General features: G+C 47.5%; 1 protein-coding gene across 1 annotated transcript in view; it reads right to left on the reverse strand.

Annotated features, from left to right (window-relative positions):
• Positions 1-6,702: 6,702 nt before the first annotated feature.
• The window catches only part of SLC17A7 (solute carrier family 17 member 7), a 56,624-nt gene continuing 41,473 nt past the window's right edge, over positions 6,703-21,853 (reverse strand). Inside the window, exons 6-12 of the mRNA XM_082196999.1 lie at positions 21,520-21,606; positions 20,843-20,985; positions 19,701-19,850; positions 17,818-17,950; positions 15,767-15,877; positions 13,458-13,585; positions 6,703-10,238 (exon numbers count right to left, since the gene is read on the reverse strand). Coding sequence (XP_082053125.1) covers positions 9,879-10,238; positions 13,458-13,585; positions 15,767-15,877; positions 17,818-17,950; positions 19,701-19,850; positions 20,843-20,985; positions 21,520-21,606 — 1,112 coding nt within the window. The 3' untranslated portion in view covers positions 6,703-9,878. The remainder of the gene's footprint in view (positions 10,239-13,457; positions 13,586-15,766; positions 15,878-17,817; positions 17,951-19,700; positions 19,851-20,842; positions 20,986-21,519; positions 21,607-21,853) is intronic.

Genomic DNA, 21,853 nt, shown 5'->3' on the forward strand with positions numbered 1-21,853 from the left:
ACAGTTTAAGAGTTTGCTGCTTTTAAAAGCTCTCGGGAGTGGCGAGGAGCCAGCAGGGGGCAGCAGAAGCTCATGATAGGGAAGGGAATGGCAGGGGTTGAATCCGGGAAAGGGAACCTCACTGCCTCAAAGTCCTGGGTTCTTTTAAGTCAAGGTTGGGGGACCGGTGGCCCTCCTGGACTACAACTCCCATCATGCCTCACAATTAGCCCCACTGATTTGAGTTGATAGGAACTGGAGGGCAGCAATATTGGGAGGGCAGCAGGTTCCCCACCCTGTGCCCTAGGGAGAGAACAATTCCCACTGCCCCACAACACTGGCAACAGGGCTCTACGCCTTTCAGAGCTTCACGGGCTGCCATGTTAGGAAGAACTTCCCTATGGCATGCAGTGAGCAAACAGCCTTACATGGAGGGACGCGGGTGGCGCTGTGGTCTAAACCACAGAGCTTAGGAGTTGCCGATCGGAAGGTTGGCGGTTCAAATCCCCGCAACGGAGTGAGCTCCCGTTGCTCTGTCCCAGCTCCTGCCCACCTAGCAGTTTGAAAGCGCGCCAGTGCAAGTAGATAAATAGGTACCACTGCGGCGGGAAGGTAAACAGCGTTTCCATGCGCTCTGGTTTCCGTCACGGTGTCCCGTTGCACCAGAGGCTGTTTAGTCATGCTGGCCACATGACCCGGAAAGCTGTCTGTGGACAAACGCCGGCTTCCTTGGCCTGAAAGTGAGATGAGCGCCACAACCCCATAGTCGCCTTTGACGGGACTTAAATGTCCAGGGGTCCTTTACCTTTTTACCTTTTCACATGGAGATAAAGGCTCTCAGTGGCTACTAGCAGCCATAGCTATGCTCTGCCTTTGCAGATGGTGGTAATAATGCTTCTGAATACCAGCTGCTGGAAATCTCAGGAGGGGAAAGCGCTCTGGCGTCTGGGTCCTGCTTGTGGTCTTCCCAAAGGGGCATCTGGTTGGCCGCTGCAAGAGCAGAACGCTGAACTAGATGGACCATGGGCAGTGGCGGACTTGGGGCTTTCAAATTTCAGCAGCGTGTTGTGGGGTGCGAAAATCCCCCCTTCATCTCTCATCTTCTGTTCATTGTTGCGGTGCCCCCTGTAGCGCCCTTGGCTTGGCGCCCCATGCAGGCAAACCGGTCTTGCTCCCCTAAATCCGCCTTTGCAATGGGCCTGATTCAGCAGGGCTCTCCTTGCACGTTTAGCTGTTTGGCAGTGGAACACAGGCTGCCTCGGAAGGCGGCAGTAGGGATGATGAGGAAGGACACACAAATCTGCTTTCTGCTTACACAGGTGATGTATAGCTCTGATGTATCGCTCGTTCATCAGTTATTGTGTATAACAAGGGTAAGGGTAAAGGGACCCCTGACCGTTAGGTCCAGTCGTGGATGGCTCTGGGGTTGCGGCACTCATCTCGCTTTCAGGCTGGGGGAGCTGGTGTTTGTCCAAAGACAGCTTTCCAGGTCATGTGGCCAGCATGACTAAACAGCTTCTGGTGCAACGGAACACCGTGACGGAAACCAGAGCGCATGGAAATGCCGTTTACCTTCCCGCCGGAGCGGTACCTATTTATCTACTTGCACTGTGTGTTTTTGAACTGCTAGGTTGGCAGGAGCAGGGACCGAGCAATGGGAGCTCACACCGTCATGGGGATTCAAACCACTGACTTTCTGATCGGCAAGTCCTAGGCTCTGTGGTTTAATCCACAGCACCACCCACATCCCTATAACAAGGATAGGTAACCCTTTTTTGGCCCAAGATTTGCATTCCATTCTGGCCTACCTTTGGAGGGTCACATGGTGGTGGTGGGCGGGGCTAGAGGTGAAAGTGGGTGGAGCAATGAATGTCAACGTTATCTCTGGACAGGAGGCAAATGTCTGCACCAACATTCTTTCCTCCGTCCAGGCAATCAGGAAACGTCATCAGAGTTCAAGGTCACCTCCTAGCCAGCCGAAAACACTCAGCAGCTGAAGCTGGACCGGTGAGGAGGTGTGGCCTGGAGATAGGTGGCGTGGCCTGAGAAGACTTCCAAAAGCCAAAACAGACTTTCTGATGCTCCTTACCTCGGGATTATACAGTGGAAATGATGGCAAAGTATTTTTACGTTGTTTTATGGCTGTGCTATGTTCACCGCCTAGATACTCTTTAAGTGTGTGACATATAGTCTATAAATAAAATATATGTCACCTTGAGCACCTTAGCAGAAAGTTTAGCTAGAAATCAATAAAATAATCAATAGTGAGTAGAGCAGGGTAGAAGCTGGTGTTCTCTGTTGAGAGGCGTGTGGCATAGACCTAAGGAGGCAGGAGAGGTGGGTTCTGGGCTGGGTAGGTGGGTGTTGTAGGGGAGAAGTCGACCTGTTTCTTTTTAGGCATGAGAACAAGTGAAATTCAAGCTCGGGTCACCTTGTCCCCTCCCTGTCTGCACCAAAGACTGATCTAAGGCGATGGAGAGCTGCACTGCTGAGCCAGGGGAAATTGGAGCCGAGTGCATTGGGATCCAGCTGCGACCAAAAAGGCAGGAGATGCAACCTGTGCCAGGCTTCTCAAAAAAATAAAATAAACTAGCCTGCAGTCTGAAGCCCATGTGCACGACACAGGTGCAATTTAAGGCACCCATGATTTGCTTTACCAGTGATATTAATAATAGGGTCTGGGGCTGGGTCATTCACTGGGTTCTATGGAAGGAAGTGCTGGAAGCCACCTGCCAACCCGAAACTGGTCTCCTTGCAAGGTTCTGTGGCCACAGTCCTTTGCCTCTAAGGCTAAAGTCACACCATCAATTTAAAGCAACATGACGCCACTTTAAGCAGTCATGGCTTCCCCCAAAGAATTCTGGGAGCTGTAGCTTGTTAAGGGTGCTGGGGGGTGTTAGGAGGCCCCCTGTCCCCTACAATTATTTGATTGTTAAACTACAATGCGAGTTGTAGCTCTGGGAGGGGAATTGGGGCCTCCCATCAGCTCCCAGCACTGTATAAGTGCCTGATGAATGAACAATAAAAAGGGGGTCTGGAGGCGCCCTTTATTGAGCATTGATTTTGATTGGTTTGGCCAAGTTCCAGACATATAGAAGTCATGGGTTTCTAAATTCACACACACTTCTGTCCTCTGTCCAGGCAAGAAAGAGGCAGAGTCTGAAGGGGGGTGGGCGAAGGGGGGGCCATAGGGTTGCTTTTGGCCTTTAGGCTTAAAGTTCCCCACCCTGGCTGAGGGAGCTGTAAAGATTCCAGCCAAGGTGGCCAGCCTTAAGTACTATTAAAAAAGAGAGAAAAGGCCACGAACCCTGAAAATACTATGGAAATAATGAATGGCATTGACTCTGAGCCTGTTTGAGGACTTGGTTATTGAGTAAAGGATGTGTTATTTACTGAAGTTCTCACCCTGGGCCAGCAGGGGGATACTGTAGATAGCTTTCACTCAGGTACACATATGCAAATAAGGAATTGAAAGTGACGTTCAGTGATTGGATAGTTACGGAAAGTTGTTACTGTTGCGTTGTAGCTGAGCCCTAAATAAGCAGGTTGGCTGAACCCTTCAGCTCAGTTCTGTTCTGGCCTGTGAATAAACAAGAGTTGTTTGAAGAATCACTGTGTCGTCTGATATGTTCACCCACAACTTAACAGGATGACAACAAGGTATAGGGCCCTTTCGGTGGTCCAGCCTTCGTTCCTGTTTGTGGAACGCTCTCCCAAGAGAGGCTCACCTGGTGCCACCTTTGACAACGTAGCAGAGCCAGACAAAAACTTTGTTTCTATCACCAGGTATTTGAGTGTTGCGTTTATCACCCTTGGGGATGATTTCATTCTTTAAATTATTTTGTAATAATCGTGCTGATGGCTGTGAGAGAACACGCTTTGTAGATTGAGGTATATTTTCTCGATGTGTTCACCAGATTTGATTGTTTTATTGTGCATTGAACTCTGAATTTGTATGTGGGTTTTCTTCTACTCAATGTGTGCTACTTTATATTGTACACCACCTCTAGGCATGTTCGAATAAGGCGCTTCATAAATATGAAGCAATAATAATAGAGAAGTGTGATGACAGAATATAATTTTTCGTGACATTCTTGAAGAGATAGAACTCAGTTCACATATAGGTTTGGAGGATAAATTTGATTCAGTCCACATTTAAAGGCAAACAGCCATCTTTCCAAATTTGCATTTTTCTGAATTTTGCCAGGCAGCTCTCCATTAAAGTAACATGCACAGAACTGCACAGACTAGACTAAAGCCTGTTAGAGAAAATCAAACACATTACTCCAGGGGGAAACTGCTTTGCAAAACTGCATGCTAAAACAGTGACGAATTTTCATGAGGACTTGAAAAAATTCATGAACTGATTTTGAAGTGTGGAGACTGCTAAACTAAGAAACAGAGAACCTGAAATTGACTCCTTTATCCTCCCCACAGCCTCAAGGCCTACTCAGTGAGATTCGCTCTGGGACAAGACTCTCTCCCACTATCCCAGAGATTCCTGGTGAATCGACTCTGTGTACTCTCCCCTCTGTGCTCCCAGGAGTACACACTGCAGGGTTTTGCAGCTGTGAATACCTGAGCAAGCACAGCAGGAACCTGAGTGACCCTGAAACGATGCAGTTTCCCAGCGGCCAACCTGAAGCTAGGCTGAAAGGACACGACACCGGCTAGTTTATCTCCTCTACAGTTCCTTTTGCATCTCTGATCTGCCCTGCCTGAACCTCTCCCTCGGCTCCCACCCTGCCCCTCTCCTCCGCCTAATAATCCCTGAGCCAACTGTCTATTCCTGGTTTAATCCGACTGCAGCTGGCCAGCCACGTGCCAACCTAGCTGTCCCCTCCCGCCTACAGATAAAGTTGCCAACTGGCAGGGCGGGCCGGGAAGCAACCTGACTTGCTCCTACCCCTTTAACAGAGGGGTGGTTGATATGTAAAAAATAAATAAATCTGCAAGCAAAGCACAGCTTGATATCAAATGGCTTGTAAAGGAACAGCTGCTGGGTCTGCTGGTTCTGGAACTAGCAATGTTACCTTGAGGTGCCTGGATACTGGTCCATGTCTTGCTTCTCTAGATTACTAGGATGAGAACCTGTGGTCCTGCAGATGGTATTGGACTCCATCCCTGACCGTTGGCCATGCTGGCTGGAGATTATGGGTACTTGGGTTCCAACTAGCTACCCCAAGCTCTGTGTTGTCTACAGCTGTGCCCTGTAGTTTCTTCAAGTGGGGGCAGCAAGAAGAAGCAGCAGAGCGGACTGCCCCTGTCCCGGATACTCCGTTCCATTGCTGCTCTGCCTTCTCAACAAGCCTCCCTCTCATGGGTGGATGGCAATGGCATCTTCAGCCTGACTCTGAGAAACAGAGGGAATTAATGGTGTTCAGACTGTTTCTGTGCCCCTAGCTCAGGGATTCCAGTCCTGGGGACAGCCTCTGTACATTCAGTAGGATTGTCCTTTAGGGATGAGCTCCTTGTGTGTAGATAGACTAGAATGTATGTATGCTGAGCTATGATATGATAGGACCCATTTCCTGATACAGATGTGGGGAGGGGGATCTGATTCAGCACTTACCTAATCTGCACTTTTTGAAACAACATGCGAACTGAAACGCACCCATCCTACAAAATTTGCATTTCTCTGAATTTTGCAAAGCAGTTCTCAAGCCAAGTAAGGTGTACGAAATGTGTACACGTGTACTAATGTGTACATATACTAGGGGAAAGAATGCATTAAAAATGTATATGAAAATACCACACAGAAGGCTTTAGACAAGGGAACACTGCATTGCAAAAATGTGTATATTAGGGGAAAGTGCATATAAAAATGTGTGTGCCAGCAGAAATCTGACATTAAAAATAAAAAAGTCTAACGTATGGGGAACCATAGAGAAGTGAACCTGAGACTGGAAAAATGAGAAACTTGAGAGAAACTGACAGATTTACCCATCCCCATCTCCTGTTATGTCACTGCCCATGTCAAAATGCTGCCCAAAAGGTAGAATAAGCATTTTATAAACAGGGGTCCTCAAATTTTCTGCTTCGGGGCCCACTTGAGAGGGCTGAAAATTACTGAGGCCCACCAGTCACAAAATAGCAGTGTTGGGGCAGAGCCAGTAACAAAATGGTGGCGGAGGGAAGGCAGTTTTCCCTAATCAGGTGGCAATTACTGGCAATCGTTTTCTATTAATATCTAACACATTTTTTTGAATAGGCCACATTCTTAGCCACAGTGACTTTCTTGTGGTAAGGAGATGCAACTTCTATAGTTAAACTTTCTTAAAGCTATGTACAGACATTGGCTTGGAAAGTATCATGAATCAACCTTTCCATTTGCTCAAAGGTTCCAACTGGAGGAGGTGGGATATATATATATATATTCTCTCCCCTCTGTTATACACACAACCCTGAAAGAATTTTTACTCATCTCCTGCCATTTCTTTCCCCCTTCTCCTTTCATGCTTGACTTATGCCATATTCTCCTCAAAAGTCGCATCCACTTTCAAAGCGTTGCGATACTACTTTAAATCCCCCAAAGAATTCTAGGAGCTGTAGTTTAAGGGTGCTGAGAATTGTTAGAAGGCCTCTACTCCCCCCACAGAGCTACTGATCATAATTGAATAGAGAGTGGATATATGGAGAAATTTCTGGGTGAAGGATAGTCAGGCAGCGGCAGTTCAGTCCCCCAGCGCCACGCACACAAGCACGCTCCTTTCCAAACCCATGTTTGGTTTCGTATATAATATTTATATTTATATATTTACACAAGAACAGGGTATTTATTCCAACTGTTTGGGGGTTATCCAGGGAGGGAGGTTACACGTACAGAGCAAACGTCAGACAGACCAACCAACCCACAGAGGGAACTTTGGGGCAGAGGGGGCTGAGGGGGGGAGAACTTATGGGGTAGGGGGGGGGAAAGAGAGCCTTTCCCTAGCATGGGGCCTGAACGCTGTCAGCCCCTTGATATTCTGGGAACCGGCTTTTGTGAGACTGGATCAACTGCCACAAGGAGCTGTGGGATTATCGGAGGTGCCTCTGGAACATGGCAAACGACTTGCACTCCAATGAACTCAAGCAAGTCAGTTTCCGATGCAAAAGCTGCAGGTGTGTTTTGGGGTGACCAGAAACCAACAGCTCCGCCAACCCCAGAATTTGCTGACACCGTTAGGAATCATTTCCTAACAGAGTGCTTTACAATCTTCTCTGGCCCATCCTTCCAACAATCCTCTAAGGTAGGCCACTGTCCTTTTTGTACACGTCTGAATTGCTGAGGGCCATTTTAAGATGAACCTCTCAAAACATCTCAGACCCTAAAGCAGTATTTCCCCAACCTGGTGCCCTGTAAGATATTTCGGACTACAACTCCCATCAGCTCCAGCCAGGGAGCCGTGCTAGCTGGGGCTGATGGGAGTTGTAGTCCGAAACATCTGACAGGGCAACAGGTTGGGCGTGGTCATCCTAACGGAACATTCTAGTGTCCACTAGGTAATGGGGACTCCTGTCATGGTGCAAAAACCCTACGTTGTGTTCACACTAAGGCAGTTAAAGCACCTTGCAGCTGCAATGGGAGTATGTCCCACTGAACTCAGCGATGCTTGCTTCCGAGTAAACATGCATACAATTGCACTGTAAATAGCTTGTGATGCTTACAACACAGATAACTAATTTGCGCTTACACAGTATGTCTGTACTACACATTTAAACCAGTCCCTGTGCCCTCTGGGAATTGCTGATTTGATAATGGTTCAGTGTGGTATAATGGCTGGAATTTTGAAATTTGCCCAGGGAGACCTGGGTTCAAATTCTTCATTCAACTACCAGCTGAACTTGAGCTAGTCGTTCTCTATAAGTTTAGCCTAGCTCACGGGGTGGTTGTGAGGACAAAAGGATGCAATCACCTTCTGGGAGTAAAAAAGGGGTGAAAAGACAATTCATAATAATAATCAGCTTTGTAAGGAGAGTATCCTAAAAAGCGGGATAGAGATCTATGAACTAGCTAAGTAAAATAATCAGATCAGCACCCTCGGGCACCAACAACCCCCAGGGTCCTTTGATAGAAACCGAAAGAGATAAAACACAATACTGCTTTAAATTTGTAATGTAGATGTGGCCAGCTTCATAATGTTTCACAGCCACTCAAAACTGCACTTGAAACACTTTTAATATATACTGTTTTAAGCATAGTGTGAACCTTTATCATGTTCTAGTTATGAATCTAGAGTAGGAGGGAAACCTGTGGCCCTCCCATTGTTACTGGACTACAACTTCCATTCACCCTGACCATTGGCCATGCTGGCTGGGGCTGATGGGAGTTGGAGTCCAACAACATTTGAAGGGAGCATAGCCACCCTTTGCCCCCCCCCCCGAGGTCTTTGGTGACAAAGCTTGGATTATTATTTTTTTAGGGATTTTTTTTAAATTTAGGTTTCAAATAATTTTGAAGCACTGTAAGCCTGAAAGCGCTATAACAACACTGTGTGAACACATGCTTAGAGTTATTTTTGGAGCGAGTAAAGGGGGGGGGTTCTTGAAACTACCATCCATAAGTATTTGGGGGCGGGGAGGCGGTGTCACTTGAAACCACTATGCAGATTTTCACTTGTCCATTGAGAAAAACGTCAACCAGTGTAGCACTGAAAGCATTTTGTGGCTTGGGGAGGTGGGGAAAACACACGTTTACAGTGACAAGCAAGTGGAGTATTTAGAAATGATGGCCTGTGGGCATTTTTAACGGAGAGGCTGGATTTGTGCCACAGAAGAAGCATGGCTTGACTGGTTCTCAGCATAGGAGCAAGGGGTCTGCCTTAGGGTCAAGGTGAGCTGCTCCCCACCCCCTCCTCAGTGCAGGGTCATTTTTGGCGCATGAATGCTGAAGGCATAAGATGCTCTGCCCCTCACAAATTAAAGCTCCCCAGATACATTCACAGGAAGGGGGAAATATTTGATTTGTTCCTAAGAAAGAGAGAGGGGCCTGAGGCATAGTCTAAGGCAGGCTTCGTCAACCTGGTGCCTTCCGGGCGTCGTGCGCTACAACTCCCATCAACCCCGGCCACAATGGCCAGGCTGGCTGCAGGCTGATGGGAGATGTAGTCCAAAACACCTGGTTGGCATCAGGTTAGCGACAGGCTGGTCTAAGGTGCTGAAGCAGTGAGTGGAAGAGTGGGGGGGCGAGGCGACAAAACACAGCTCCATCCCGGGAGTGGAGGATGCTGAATCGAGGTGCCTGCTTCACATGGAGCCAGACCATCGGCCCATCTAGGCCAGTACTGTCTACTCTAGCTGGCAGAGGCCTTCCAAGGCTCAGCCAGCCATCTTTCCCAGAGCCACTCCTTGACGTCCTTTATTTAGAAGAGACTGGGAATCAAACCTAGAACTTGATGTATGGAGAGCGCATTTTCTGCCACAGACCTACGGCTCCCTCCACCTGGGTAACCCAGAGGCCATAGGTCATAAATCAGTGCTATTGCGCTGTGTCCAAAGGTCTTTATTAGGGCTCAAGGGGTGTGTGGGTGTAACTTAACTCCACCCACCCCTTGCCCCCATATCCTGAGGATAGGGGGAGGTACCACAACTGGAGGGGTCAGAGTAGGTGGTATTGGGTCTGTGTGAGGCATGGCGGCTGTCATGACAACACACGGGGGCCTGTGGAAAAGGAAGGAGGGCAGTTTGGGGTGTGTGGGTGCCCTTGGTTTTTTTTTTACCAAGGCGTATGAGGCTGAAGAGGGAGGCAGTTTTCATTGGGTCTGGACAGTTGTACCAGAACTGAGGGGTGGGTGGGAAAGGACGGTAAAGTGAAAGGGGAGGGGGAGAAGCAACCTAAACACGGGCCTTTCCCCCCTCACTCCAGAGGACTGAACCAAGGCCCCAGCACCCCACGCGGAAGGAGGGATGGGGCATCTCTACGACAAGTCCCGCTCTCCTGGCGTGCCATACATATACGAATCTTTGCCAGGCTCCTGGACGTATTCTTCCTTCTTGTCCCAGTCAGCCGTCCAGCCTCCATTGGCAAAACTGGTGCTCTTGGTAGCCCCGTAGCCCCCGCCTCCCCCGCCCCCGCCCCCTCCTGCGGCCATGCGGGCCGCTTCGTCCTCTTCGTCGGCCAGTTCGTCCTCGTTGATGAAGCCGCACTTCTCCTCGCTGATCTCTTCCGGCTCGGCCCAGGGCTGCTTCTCGCCAGATGCGAAAATCCCATAGAAGATGACACCCCCATAATGCACTAGAGAGGCGATGAGGAAGACGTATTGCCACTCCTCCCGTGTCTGTGGGGAATGAAAGAGGGAAGAGGTCAGTGTGGATAACCGAAGAAAGTACAGTGGTACCTCAGGTTACATACGCTTCAGGTTACAGACTCCACTAACCCAGAAATAGTGCTTCAGGTTAAGAACTTTGCTTCAGGTTGAGAACAGAAATCGTGCTCCCGCAGCACGGCAGCAGCAGGAGGCCCCATTAGCTAAAGTGGTGCTTCAGGTTAAGAACAGTTTCAGGTTAAGAACGGACCTCCGGAACGAATTAAGTACTTAACCTGAGGCACCACTGTACTTCATTCATTTATTCCAGTGGTTCTTAATGGTTAGTCCTCAGACCCCAGGGAGTCCATGTAGGCCACCCAGAGGGTTCATGGCAAGTATCCGTCAACTGTCCGGGACATCTTGTTTTGTGGGACGTGAGAGTACAGCGCGCCAAAACTCACAAGACTGCAGTGGCCCAAAAGGCACGTTTTTAGGTGCTGCACTCTCATGTTGATCATGTGACTCACACAGGAGTGCAGTTCAGAAAACATGCGTTCCGGTTTTGCACCATTGACCATAGTGCCTCATTTGCCCTATTGGACTAGGCCCATTTAACAGAGACATGTGATAGGGCCTTCTCTCATAATTATTTTTTTTGTTTTACAATTTAAAGTACTCATTTTTACATCCTTAAGAATGAAAGAATTTTTACATCCCTTTTTCTCTTTCCATGGTTCATATTACGTATCATAAATCCCTGTGTATTTTACAAAGACTATACCATTCAGTATTCCATTATTACACCCATGAAAACTTATTTACACTGTTGAATTTATCAGTGTTGCCGGCGTTTTCAGCTGTACACAGTTGTTTCCCGTATATTCAATAAACGTTTTCCAATCTTCTCTAAACGTATGTTCTCCTTGTTCTCTTATTTTATAGGTTAAGTCTGCAAGCTGTGGATATTCTGTTAACTTAAGCTGCCATTTGTCTTTGGTTGGGACCTTACTCGTTTTCCATTTTTGGGCTAACAAAACATGGGCCGCAGTAGTGGCCTATATAAATAACCTTTTTTGATACCTGGGAATTTCAGTCTGAATTATCCCCCAACCGAAAGGATTCTGGGGTTTTTTTGGGGGGAGGGGGGGAGTTCTTTTAAACATTTTTTTCCAATTCATTATGGATCATTTCCATGATCCACAGTGACAGGACCTTCTCTTCTCCATTGTTGCTTGACCAGACAATCCTTTTGTTGCCCACCTTACTGGATAAAGTGGTCCCCCCCCTTTGGTCCTGGGCCCAAAAGATGCCCAAGTTCTGAGTCTTGCACTCTTTGCCTTTTTTCTCTTTGCTTATTCTCTCTTACAATTTAATTGGTGTTATCTGCTGGTGCTTCCACCCCGCTTCATCTTTCTCCCTCCCCCGCCCAACCCCTGTTTATATATTCCATTGATTTTCTTAAGTGCCTCATATTGCGTGTGGCAGAAAGGCAGGGCAAAAATGTTCTCAATACACATTTTTTTTATTAAAAAACAACAACCAAAGTGTGAGTTTAGAGTGTCTGCTATTAGAAAAGAACACAGATACTGTGGGGATATCAGAAATCTGGTAGGGCAGGGATAATCAATGGGATACAATTATCCCCAGATATAAAATATACAGGAAGGACCGAGGGGTTTGCACTGGTAATGGTGCTGCTCTATAGGTCAAAGAGGACATTGACCGCAATAAGTGAGAAACCTGAGGAAGGACAAATCCAGTCAAGAATCACTGCATATGGAAATAACAGTCTAAAAATGTAACATAGTACTGGGGGGAATGCTAACAAAGCTTCTGAGAAGGAGAAAGAGCCATGATAGCTAAGTGAAACATTCATGTTCAGAAGCAACGTTAACATACCTAACATGTAGTATATCCATGGTATTCATGTAATATTTTAACCGTTTGTAATTCTAGATGTTAACATTGCACACTGCCCTGGGATCTGCTGGTGAAGTGTTAGTAATACAGTGGACACTCAGGTTGCGAACGTGATCCATGTGGGATGCACGTTTGCAACCCGCAGCATCCGCAACCTGCAGCAATGTGTCTGTGCACACGCGGGTTGCGATTTGGCGCTTTTGCGCATGCGTGAGCACAGAAACCCGAAAAAATGCAACCTGAAGCGTCTGTAACCCGAGGTATGACTGTGAGCCAGTGTGGTGTAGTGGTTAAGAGCGGTAGTCTCGTAATCTGGGGAACCGGGTTCACGTCCCTGCTCTTCCACATGCAGCTGCTGGGTGACCTTGGGCTAGTCACACTTCTTTGAAGTCTCTCAGCCCCACTCACCTCACAGAGTGTTTGTTGTGGGGGAGGAAGGGAAAGGAGAATGTTAGCCGCTTTGAGACTCCTTAAAGGGAGTGAAAGGCGGGATATCAAATCCAAACTCTTCTTCTTCTTCTACAGGAAACTCCCCACTTGTGTGAGACCAACTCGCACGCCACCATGTACATATGTGGCGCTGCGAAATAAAGAATTCAATTCGAACCCAGAAGTGGTACAAAAAAATGGGCAACAACGGCCCGAGAAGAGCACAGAAATAGCAAAAAGAGCAGCTAGCAATCCCAGGAGCCATTGCACCGACCTTTGAAACCTGTGGAGAATTGGAGTTTGAGAAAGGAGGCTTGGAGGAAACAGTGCTCTTCTCGCCCCCCCCCCCAAATGTTTAGGGATACTCTCATTTTCCTACACATATTGAAATACTGCCCCTCAATGAGGCCAAGCTTAGATTCACAAAATGTTTAGGGGTATGCGTACCCCTGCATCTCGTCCCCCCCAGGAAAAAAGCACTGGGAGGAAGTCTGGTAAGCAGTTTTTTAAAGGGTTTTTCAAGAGTTTCCAGGGATTTAGAGAGCGCTTGCAGGCTTTCTAGGTGGTGTTCCCGCTATACGTGATTTCACTCCCAGAAACTTAACCCCCGCATGACTGAAACGAAACAACAACAATGTATTTCTTCCTCTGTCCTCCTTTTCTAGCTGCTCCATTCCATTGCCCCCCTTCAGTTTTTCAGCCTCCCCACCCAACTGCTCTCAACCATCAGGAAGAGAGCATATTGTTAGGCAGCATGCTCAGACCCCCTCTGTGTGTGGCTGTTGCCATTCTGGCTACATAAACGGCACTTGGAGAACCAAATCAGAAGGTTAGAAATTATGGGGACAGGAAGTTCTCAGGACAAGCAACCCCCCTGCTTTCAGGAGCTTTGATTCCTACCTTGTGTTTGGTCATAGCTCCAACGATGAGTGGACACACCATCCCTGACAGAGTTCCCACACCATTGGAGATCCCCATGAGGATGCTGGCATATCGGGGGGCAATGTCCAAGTGATTGACGTTAAATCCTGGAAGCAAGGAGGCGGGTTATAGAAAGGAATTTACATCAGTTTCTCCTCTAACTTTGGAGCTAACGTACTCCACAGATTGCCTCTAACTGTGAGGCTGCTTCCAGATTATCGGTATTTTTAAGTGGTATACAATTACATACAGGCCAATCCAGGTAGCGCAATGATTGGGAAGTCCTGAACAAACCTGCTTCCCTAAAATGATCAGACGTTTTGCAATAAAGGAAATGACAGAAAATACGCACTGGAAAAAGTGGGATGACACTTGTTTTGAGGACTATCGTCTAACCTCCCCACAAACAAATCAGAATGAATGCTGATTAAATAACCAATGTCATCTACTCTCTCTGCAAACATATCAGGTTGTCTGGAAGCATCCAAATGTGCTAAAATGTTACAGTTTACTGCTAAAATTACTAACGGATATTCCCCGCCCCTGTAAGTTCACGCAAGATCACAGTCGTTTGGTATTAGATTGCAGTTAGAGTGTGAAAGATCTCTTACTTCTGCAGTCATAAACAGAAACAAAGTTCAAAGGAATAAGCATGTGGGCCCTCCTTTTGCGTTTTTCCTAATCATGATCTCCTGAAAGAGCTATCACCCTTCTTGCCTCTTACGGAGCAATCCTGTGCTCTGGTTAAAAAAGATTTTCAAAACCCATTAAATGCTGTACAAAACAATCATCAAAATGATTGAAACACCTGGCTACTCATCCAAAAATGTAAACACCCCCATAACCCTGTTGACATAAAAAAATGTGTTCCAAAAAAATCAAAAGTGGGGATGCCTGCCAAATCTCTGCTGGAAGAGTGTTCCTTCCATAGCTTGAAAATGCCCAACTTCGGTTGAGGCCGGTCAGGAACATGGAGGACATCACAACTCAATGCATATGCCGGCCAGGCAAAAGCACCCAGAGGGCACAGGGCAAGGGGGGTTAGGGGTGTGGTCAAAGGAGAGGGGGCACGGACTAGACTTTGAGGGCCATGCAAAAAATGGTGCACCTAATGAGGATGAACCCTTCACAGGGTTGAACTATATGGGTATCATATATGTCAGGCGTCCCACTGTGTGGGAGTTGTGGGCAAGGATGGGCGAACCTTACAATTTCAGGTTTTCTCAGTTTATTTTTCCAATTTTAAATACCAATCTTAGACTCGGTTCTTCAGTCTGCTAAAAAACAAAAAACAAAAACAAAAACAGTCCTCGTGAAAGTTCATCAGCATTTTGCCTAATACAGTTGTACCTTGGAAGTCGAACGGAATCCGTTCCGGAAGTCTGTTCGACTTCCAAAATGCTTGAAAACCAAAGCGCAGCTTCTGATTGGCTGCAGGAAGCTCCTGCTGGATGTTCAGGTTCCAAAAATAGTTCGCAAACTGGAACAGTCACTTGCAGGTTTGCAATGTTCAGGAGCCAAAACGTTCAGGAATTAAGCCATTCGACTTCCAAGGTACAACTGTATACATATTTTTGCAGGCCAATTCCCCCTGATATAATGTTATTTTCACAAATATATGCATTTTGATGCACACTTTAACCCAGTATGTGTTCTTCTACACACATTGCTTGGTTAGAGAAGTGCACTGCAAACTTCAGAGAATTTTGCACTTCAGAGCATGGCTGTTTGGGTTTGTGTGTTGTTTCAGAAAGTACAACTTAGGTAGGAGCACAAACTTAATTTCTCTCTGATCCCTACTTGTTGGGGGGGAAGCAGAGGACCTTTAATTTGGAATGCCACAATGCCCTAACCATAGCTGTCAACTTTTCCCTTTTCTTGTGAGGAATCCTATTCGGAATAAGGGAATTTCCCTTAAAAAAAAGGAAAACATTGACAGCTATGGCCCTAACACAGGTGTGGGGAATCTTTTGTGGCTGAACTACAGTTCCCATCAGTCCCAGCAAGCATGACCAGTAGCTGAGGACATAGGAAGTTGTAGTTCAGCAACAACTGGAGGGTCTCACCTTCCTCAGAAGGTCAACCCAGCTCCCTAAGAGCAGTGGCAGAGCTTCATGCTCTGGCACCGGGGGCGGGTGTGCATCTTGGGGATGTGGCACAACGCCTGTGGCGGTGTGGCGCCCAGTGCGGGCAGGCGGCAGCCACGATGGCACCCCACCAGGATCACGCTGCCGGGGGCAGTGCGCTCCCCCCGCACTCCTCTTCCTCCGCCAGTGCTAAGAGCTTACCTGAAATAGCAAAACCGCTGAAACCCACGGCCAGAACAAGGAAAGAAATTGCTACGCCTTTGCTGTGGGAATAGCCAACCACTAAGAGGAGTGTGGCTTCCATGCCAAAACCTGACGAAGAAGGAAGAAGAGAGAAAGTGAGTGCGGATACACAGCTCCCGCACAGCTGTGTCTATTTTCAACTTCTGACTGTGATCGCGCTGCATAAGAAACTAGAGCAGGGTGTACATAAAACTTACATGTGGCTGTGCAGGCTGCTAATTTTTATTTTTATTTTTTTGCTAATGGAAGGGGAAGGGTGTCATAACTTAGCGGGGCTGCAAATGAGCCATAGAGCACATGCTCTGCATAAAGAAGGCCTCAGTTTTTGGCAATTGCAGGTGGAAAAAATTGCTGTTGCACCCAGATCCCGCTTGCTGGCTGCCCTCAGGTATCTGGCTGGCTGCTGCGAGAACAGAGCGCTGGACTAGAAGGGCATTTGACCTGGTCCAGAAGGGATCGTGTGATGTTCTTAAGCTCAATCCCCCAACATCTGCAACACATGGTATGCATGTGTCATTTCAACACCAATTCATTCTCCCAAGTGTTAAAAATCCTTTTAAGCCACTCTGGAAGCTTGTGTTTTATTTATCCACTGTGTGGTTGCTTTTTAAAAAATCTATTGTGTTACAGCTGATGTTTTACTCTGTTTGATCTTATGGTTGATTGTGTAACTTTATTTTATTTTCGTCTTAAGCTGTCCTGAGAGCTGAGATGCACTGATGGTGCAGGGTGAAAATGTAACAAGTGAGCTAACGAATAAAAAGCCAGCCTTGAGCGGAAAAGATCAAAGGCAGTGATGAGCAGTGGCGTAGCGTGGGGGGTGTAGGGGGGGCCGGGTTAGGGGGCGCAAATCCACGGGTTAGGGGGCGCAAATTACTTGCCTTGCCCTAGGTGCTGACAACCCACGCTACGCCACTGGTGATGAGAAAGACCTTTCTTCGCATAAGGCAGGATTCCCCAACCTGGGCTGGACTACACTTCCCATCATCCTTGACCATGGGCTGATGGGAGTTGTAGTCCAACCACGCCTGGAATGTGCCAAATTGGGGAAGGCCAGCATTAAGGTATTTGTCAGCAGTATGGTCCTGGGTTATATGGACTTGGTATAAGACTGACTCATGAATAAATGAGGGTCAGGGGAGGTTGCAACTTTGTGAAAAGTGAACCGGCAAGAGGAGAGCTTGCTAAAAGCAAGAGCGCAGGGTCCACTGCAACCCACAGGACAGGGATACAGGACAGAAATACGTGGTGATTTCTCATGCCCTCTTACTGGAAACTAGGGCTGGGAGATATCAGCTTTTCAACACTGCGATGTATCAGCAGCTAAACATTGTGATAGAGTGACACATTGCAACGTTGAAAAGCAGAGGGAGGAGCAAGCTGCATTGTCCTCAGCCCCGCAAGGTGCTGGGGTAAAACTGCCTCCGCTCCCAGTGTAGCTTTTCCCTTCCTCTGTGCACCAGGCGCTGGTGGCCGAGGGACTCAGGAGCGACGCCAGTTTCACCCACGATATACTGCTAGGTGAAGGCGCCATCACCCAGGCCTACTAGAAACCCCAGAAAAGCATTCTAAGCAGGTCACGGAAACCTCTAAGGGATTTTGCATTCACAAGTGCTAAAAAACTGAGGTGTGCCCATCCCTGCGAAAGAAAGAAAGACATCTCAGTGAAAACAGAGATTCTCAGAAACCTGTGCAAGTTCCAGGATTCTGTCTCTAATGCATTTGCTTCAAATATTGTGGCACTCTCAGTACTGCCTAGATGCTGCTAGGCTCCAACTTCCATCATCCCTGGATATTTGCCATGCTAGTTGGGGGCAGATGGGAGCTGGAGTCCAGCAGCAGGTTCTGGAGGGCAGCAAGTCCCCTACTCCTGGCCTGGGCACTTTTCTGTAGAAATCTTTCCCACCGCCAAACCAGCCACCTGCCCCTTACTGGAGTCCGGGTATCTCTCAACCAAGCCTTAACCCTCCTCCCCGAGCCTTTTCTCCAACAATGCCTTTCTCTCTCACCCCCACAGTTCATCATCTTGCGGACGTTTGTGGTAGACATGATCCTCCGTGTCCGCAGGTAGTCGGCGATTTGGCCCCCAATGGGCACGATGATCGTCATGACCAGGTGAGGCAAAGCAGAAAGCATGCCCACCTGCACAGGAAGGGACAAAAAGGAAGAGGCAGCCCATAAGTTCCAGGCACAGGAGGATGTTTAAAAACAGTTAAGAAAATCCAGCTGTCGTATGGGGTCTTTTTTCGTTTGAACATTACGTTTATGACCAAGGGCACCCGCAGAATATTTTTCAAGTAGGAAGAAGGGCAGTGTATGTGTGTGTGCGTCCAAGTAGAACACTGGAAGGGCGGGATAAGGCTTATTTCTCACACACAAAATGAGAATAGTGCCTATATGTTTTGTCTCATGTAGCAGGTTCTGCAAACTTAAGAGTTTTATCCAGCTGAAGTCTTATTCAGAGTAGACCCACTGAAAGTAATACTGCCATGACCATGAATTTCAATGGGTTGACTAATACGTAGGGCTCACTTGAAGACAACTCTTAAGTTGTGTAAAACTGATGTACAAGACAAAATGTGCAGGTACAGTGGTAGCTTGGGTTACAGACGCTTCAGGTTACAGACTCCGCTAACCCAGAAATATTACCTTAGGCTAATAACTTTGCTTCAGGATGAGAACAGAAACCGCGCAGTGGTGGCACGGTGGCAGTGGAAGGCCCCATTAGCTAAAGTGGTACCTCAAGTTAAGAACAGTTTCAGGTTAAGAACGGACCTCCAGAACGAATTAAGTTCTTAACCAAAGGTACCACTGTACCTTTCTTCTCGCTTTTTTTGGTGAGAAATTAGCCTGATAACATTGGGTGGTGTTTAAATATGTTTTACTCAAAGCAGACCCACTGAAATGAATGAACATGGCTAAGTCAGGCCCGTTAATTCCAACAGGTCTAGTCTGAGTGGAATTTAGTTGCCAGCCACCCATTGGATATTACCTGTGCTCTGTTTAAAAACAAAAAATGAAAGCCTGGAATCTTGGGATTATAGTTCCTGGTGGGGGGAAACTGCCCTTCCACAGACACCCATGTTGAAAACATTATATAATTCTGTCAAAGGACTTCAAACCCAATTCCAGTACTCCTCTTTGCCATCACCATCTGCTTCCTAGTAGTAGTTGTGGCAGGAGCAGCGGTGGCAGGTGAGGGTGCAGAGTGACGGAACTGAGCTTGCCAAGAGAGGGAAGAGACAAGGCGAGGTGTGATGAGGTCAGAGGAGCTCTGGGCTGGTAGTGGCCACTCAAGTGCACCTGCAGGGCCGCCAATGTCAATTCAAAGCGCCCCTGGTCTTGCTGAAGCCTCATGGTACCCCAATCCTTTCCTTACAAGTGCCATTGCCAGTGGGAGGGTGCCATTGCCACTCCAACCACACACACACACCCTGCCCATGCGCTGCGACTGTGTAGATGTATGTTTTGGAATCCTGAAATTTGATCCTGCTAATTTCTGAAGTTTTATACTGCACATAGAGCCATAGAATAAAAAAAATGGAACATCTTCGTTCCTTTTCTCTCTGTGTGTCTTTGTTTTAGATTTTTGAACCTGTTTTCTCTCAGAGTGCATTCCTGCTCAGCCTTGCCCCAGCATACGATGGAAGAACAATCGGCACGTGGCTAGGGCCATCTTTTCTTTCTCTTATCAGCACAGAATGAAACACCCTCTGCTAATTAATTAATGACGACAGCAATATTCGCCACTCTTCACTGGCAGGCCCCAAGACCGGGTTAGAACAATTTCAAATTCAGTATTAAAAACAGCAAAGAGAAACTTATGGACTTGCCCCGACACGTGCAAGCGCGCACACACACACACCCTCAAACCAAGGGCAATTTTTCTCACCTTGCTGATTTCAAAGCCAAAGACTTCTTCAAAATAGGCTGGCTGGCTAATTAAGAGCAAATAGAAGGTCCAGCTTCGGCAAAAGTTAGCCACAATAATGGCGTAGACAGGCATAGAAGTGAAGAACTTGCGCCAGGGCGCTTTGAATTTCTGCCAAGAGGTAGGGAGGAGAGAGAGAGAGAGAGATGAAAACGTTAACGGAGTTGCCTCACATCCTTGCATATCCCCACCGCAGTGCTGTTGCAAGACTTCAGAAGCCACTTGCCTCCTCAAAAATGGTGCCCCATGAAGGTGCTGAGAGCTTCCCTACTGCAGAGAGATCTTCAACGCCTGCCGCCTCACCACCATACATTTAAAGCATATGCTTCCCTGCTCCCCAAATCCTGGGAGCTGTAGTTTCCTGCTCACAGAGCTCTAACTCTCAGCATGCTTAAACTACGGTTTCCAAGATTCTTTGGGGGAAGTCGTGCTTTAAATGTATGGCGTGTGCACAGTTTCTCTCTCTGTTCTCTCATATCCTTGCCCTTTGCTCCTCCACCTTCACCACCCTCACCTGTCCAAATGTCTCTTTTCCCTCTTCATATGAACCTGCCCTGCAGCCTAGTATGCTTGGAGCTGCCTCCCAGGACATCCGCCTGATACCACCACTAGGCCCCATATGCACTCGGCATTTGAAGCAGTATTCTACCACTTGGAACAATTAGGCTTCCCCCAAAGAATCCTGGGAACTGTAGTTTGTTAAGGGTGCCGAGGGTTTCTAGGAGGCCCCTATTCCCCTCACACAGCTACCATTCTCAGAGTGGTTTAGCAGTCAGCCCCTCTTCCCAGGGAACTCCATAGCTTGGGACCTGTCTTTTTGACCTCCTGCCTTCTTTCTCATTTTCATTTTTCAACGCTTCATCCAATGAGCTCAAGGTAGCGCACGTGGTTCTCCCCCCCCTCCCCATATTATCCTCACAAGAACCCTGTGAAGTAGGTTAGCCTGAGAGGCAATAACCAGGCTTCGCAGCCAAGGGGGGATTCGAACCCTTGTTTCCCGGTGTGGTAGTCCGGCACTCTAGCCACTACGCCACACTCTGTTAAGGCTCCGTGCACCTTGATGGCGCCATAGGAATGGCAAGAGAGCAATGCAAGGCACTGACCAGAAGGGGATTCATAAGACTGGCGCTTTCTCCAATGCTTTCTTCTATGTATTTCCTCTCTTCCTCGGTGATGGTTGGGTGCTGGGCAGGACTCTCGTAGGAAACCAGCAGCCAGAACATATACCAGAAGATACCAAAGCTGCCTGCCAAGGAACAGAATTGCAGAAGAGGTTGGAGGGAAGGGACCTACGATCTGATCCAACGAGGTTTAGGCAACCAAGAAGGCATGGTAGCCAAAGAGTTGGCCTCTTTTTCCCCCTCCAAATTTTTAAATTAATTTTCCAAATTTATAACAAATAAGACACACAAATAAAGAAAAAAACATTACAATACTAAACCAAAAAGCAACAAAAACAAACATATAAATACCTAATACTTTAAGGCCTAATTTAGTTTTCATTGTTAACTGACTTCCTCGAATCCCTCCTTACCAAATTTCATTGAATCACTTTTTAACATCTTTCCAATATCCTCTTTCTAATCAAATTAACACCTTTCGTTTACAATCTTCTTCTCTTTTCATAATTATCCAAATCCATAATATTTTACAATTCACTCTAGTCCTAGGCCCATTTGGTCCTTTCAAGTAACTTCTACTTATCGTATGTTACAACATTTAGCTAAATAGCCTTTGAATTTCTTCCACTCTTCTTGGCATGACCTCCTGGTTGGCTTACCGTAGACGTAGAATACTGAGCTCCACCCGGAATACTGCACTAGGATCCCCGCGAGAGGCATGGCCACCACAGCCCCTGCGTAAGAGCCTGTAAAGGCAGAGGGGAAAGGTTAGCCAGAGACACAAGCCGAGATTCCTAACTCAGTGGGGACTGGTGCCCATTGGGACTGGCAGGGCAGAAGTCAGGGTGACCAGCTGGCTGTAAGTAAGAAGGCAGCCAGGCGTGGGGTCTGGCTGAGGGCAGGCTGAGCTGGTGGGGCAGTGCCCCCATTTGCCTGACTGCACCAGCCTTTACTGCCTGACTCCCAGCAGCCCTCGCTACCCCTCTGAGGTTG

This window comes from Podarcis vaucheri (assembly GCF_965113315.1).
Source record: "Podarcis vaucheri genome assembly, chromosome: 13".
Taxonomy (NCBI): domain Eukaryota; kingdom Metazoa; phylum Chordata; class Lepidosauria; order Squamata; family Lacertidae; genus Podarcis; species Podarcis vaucheri.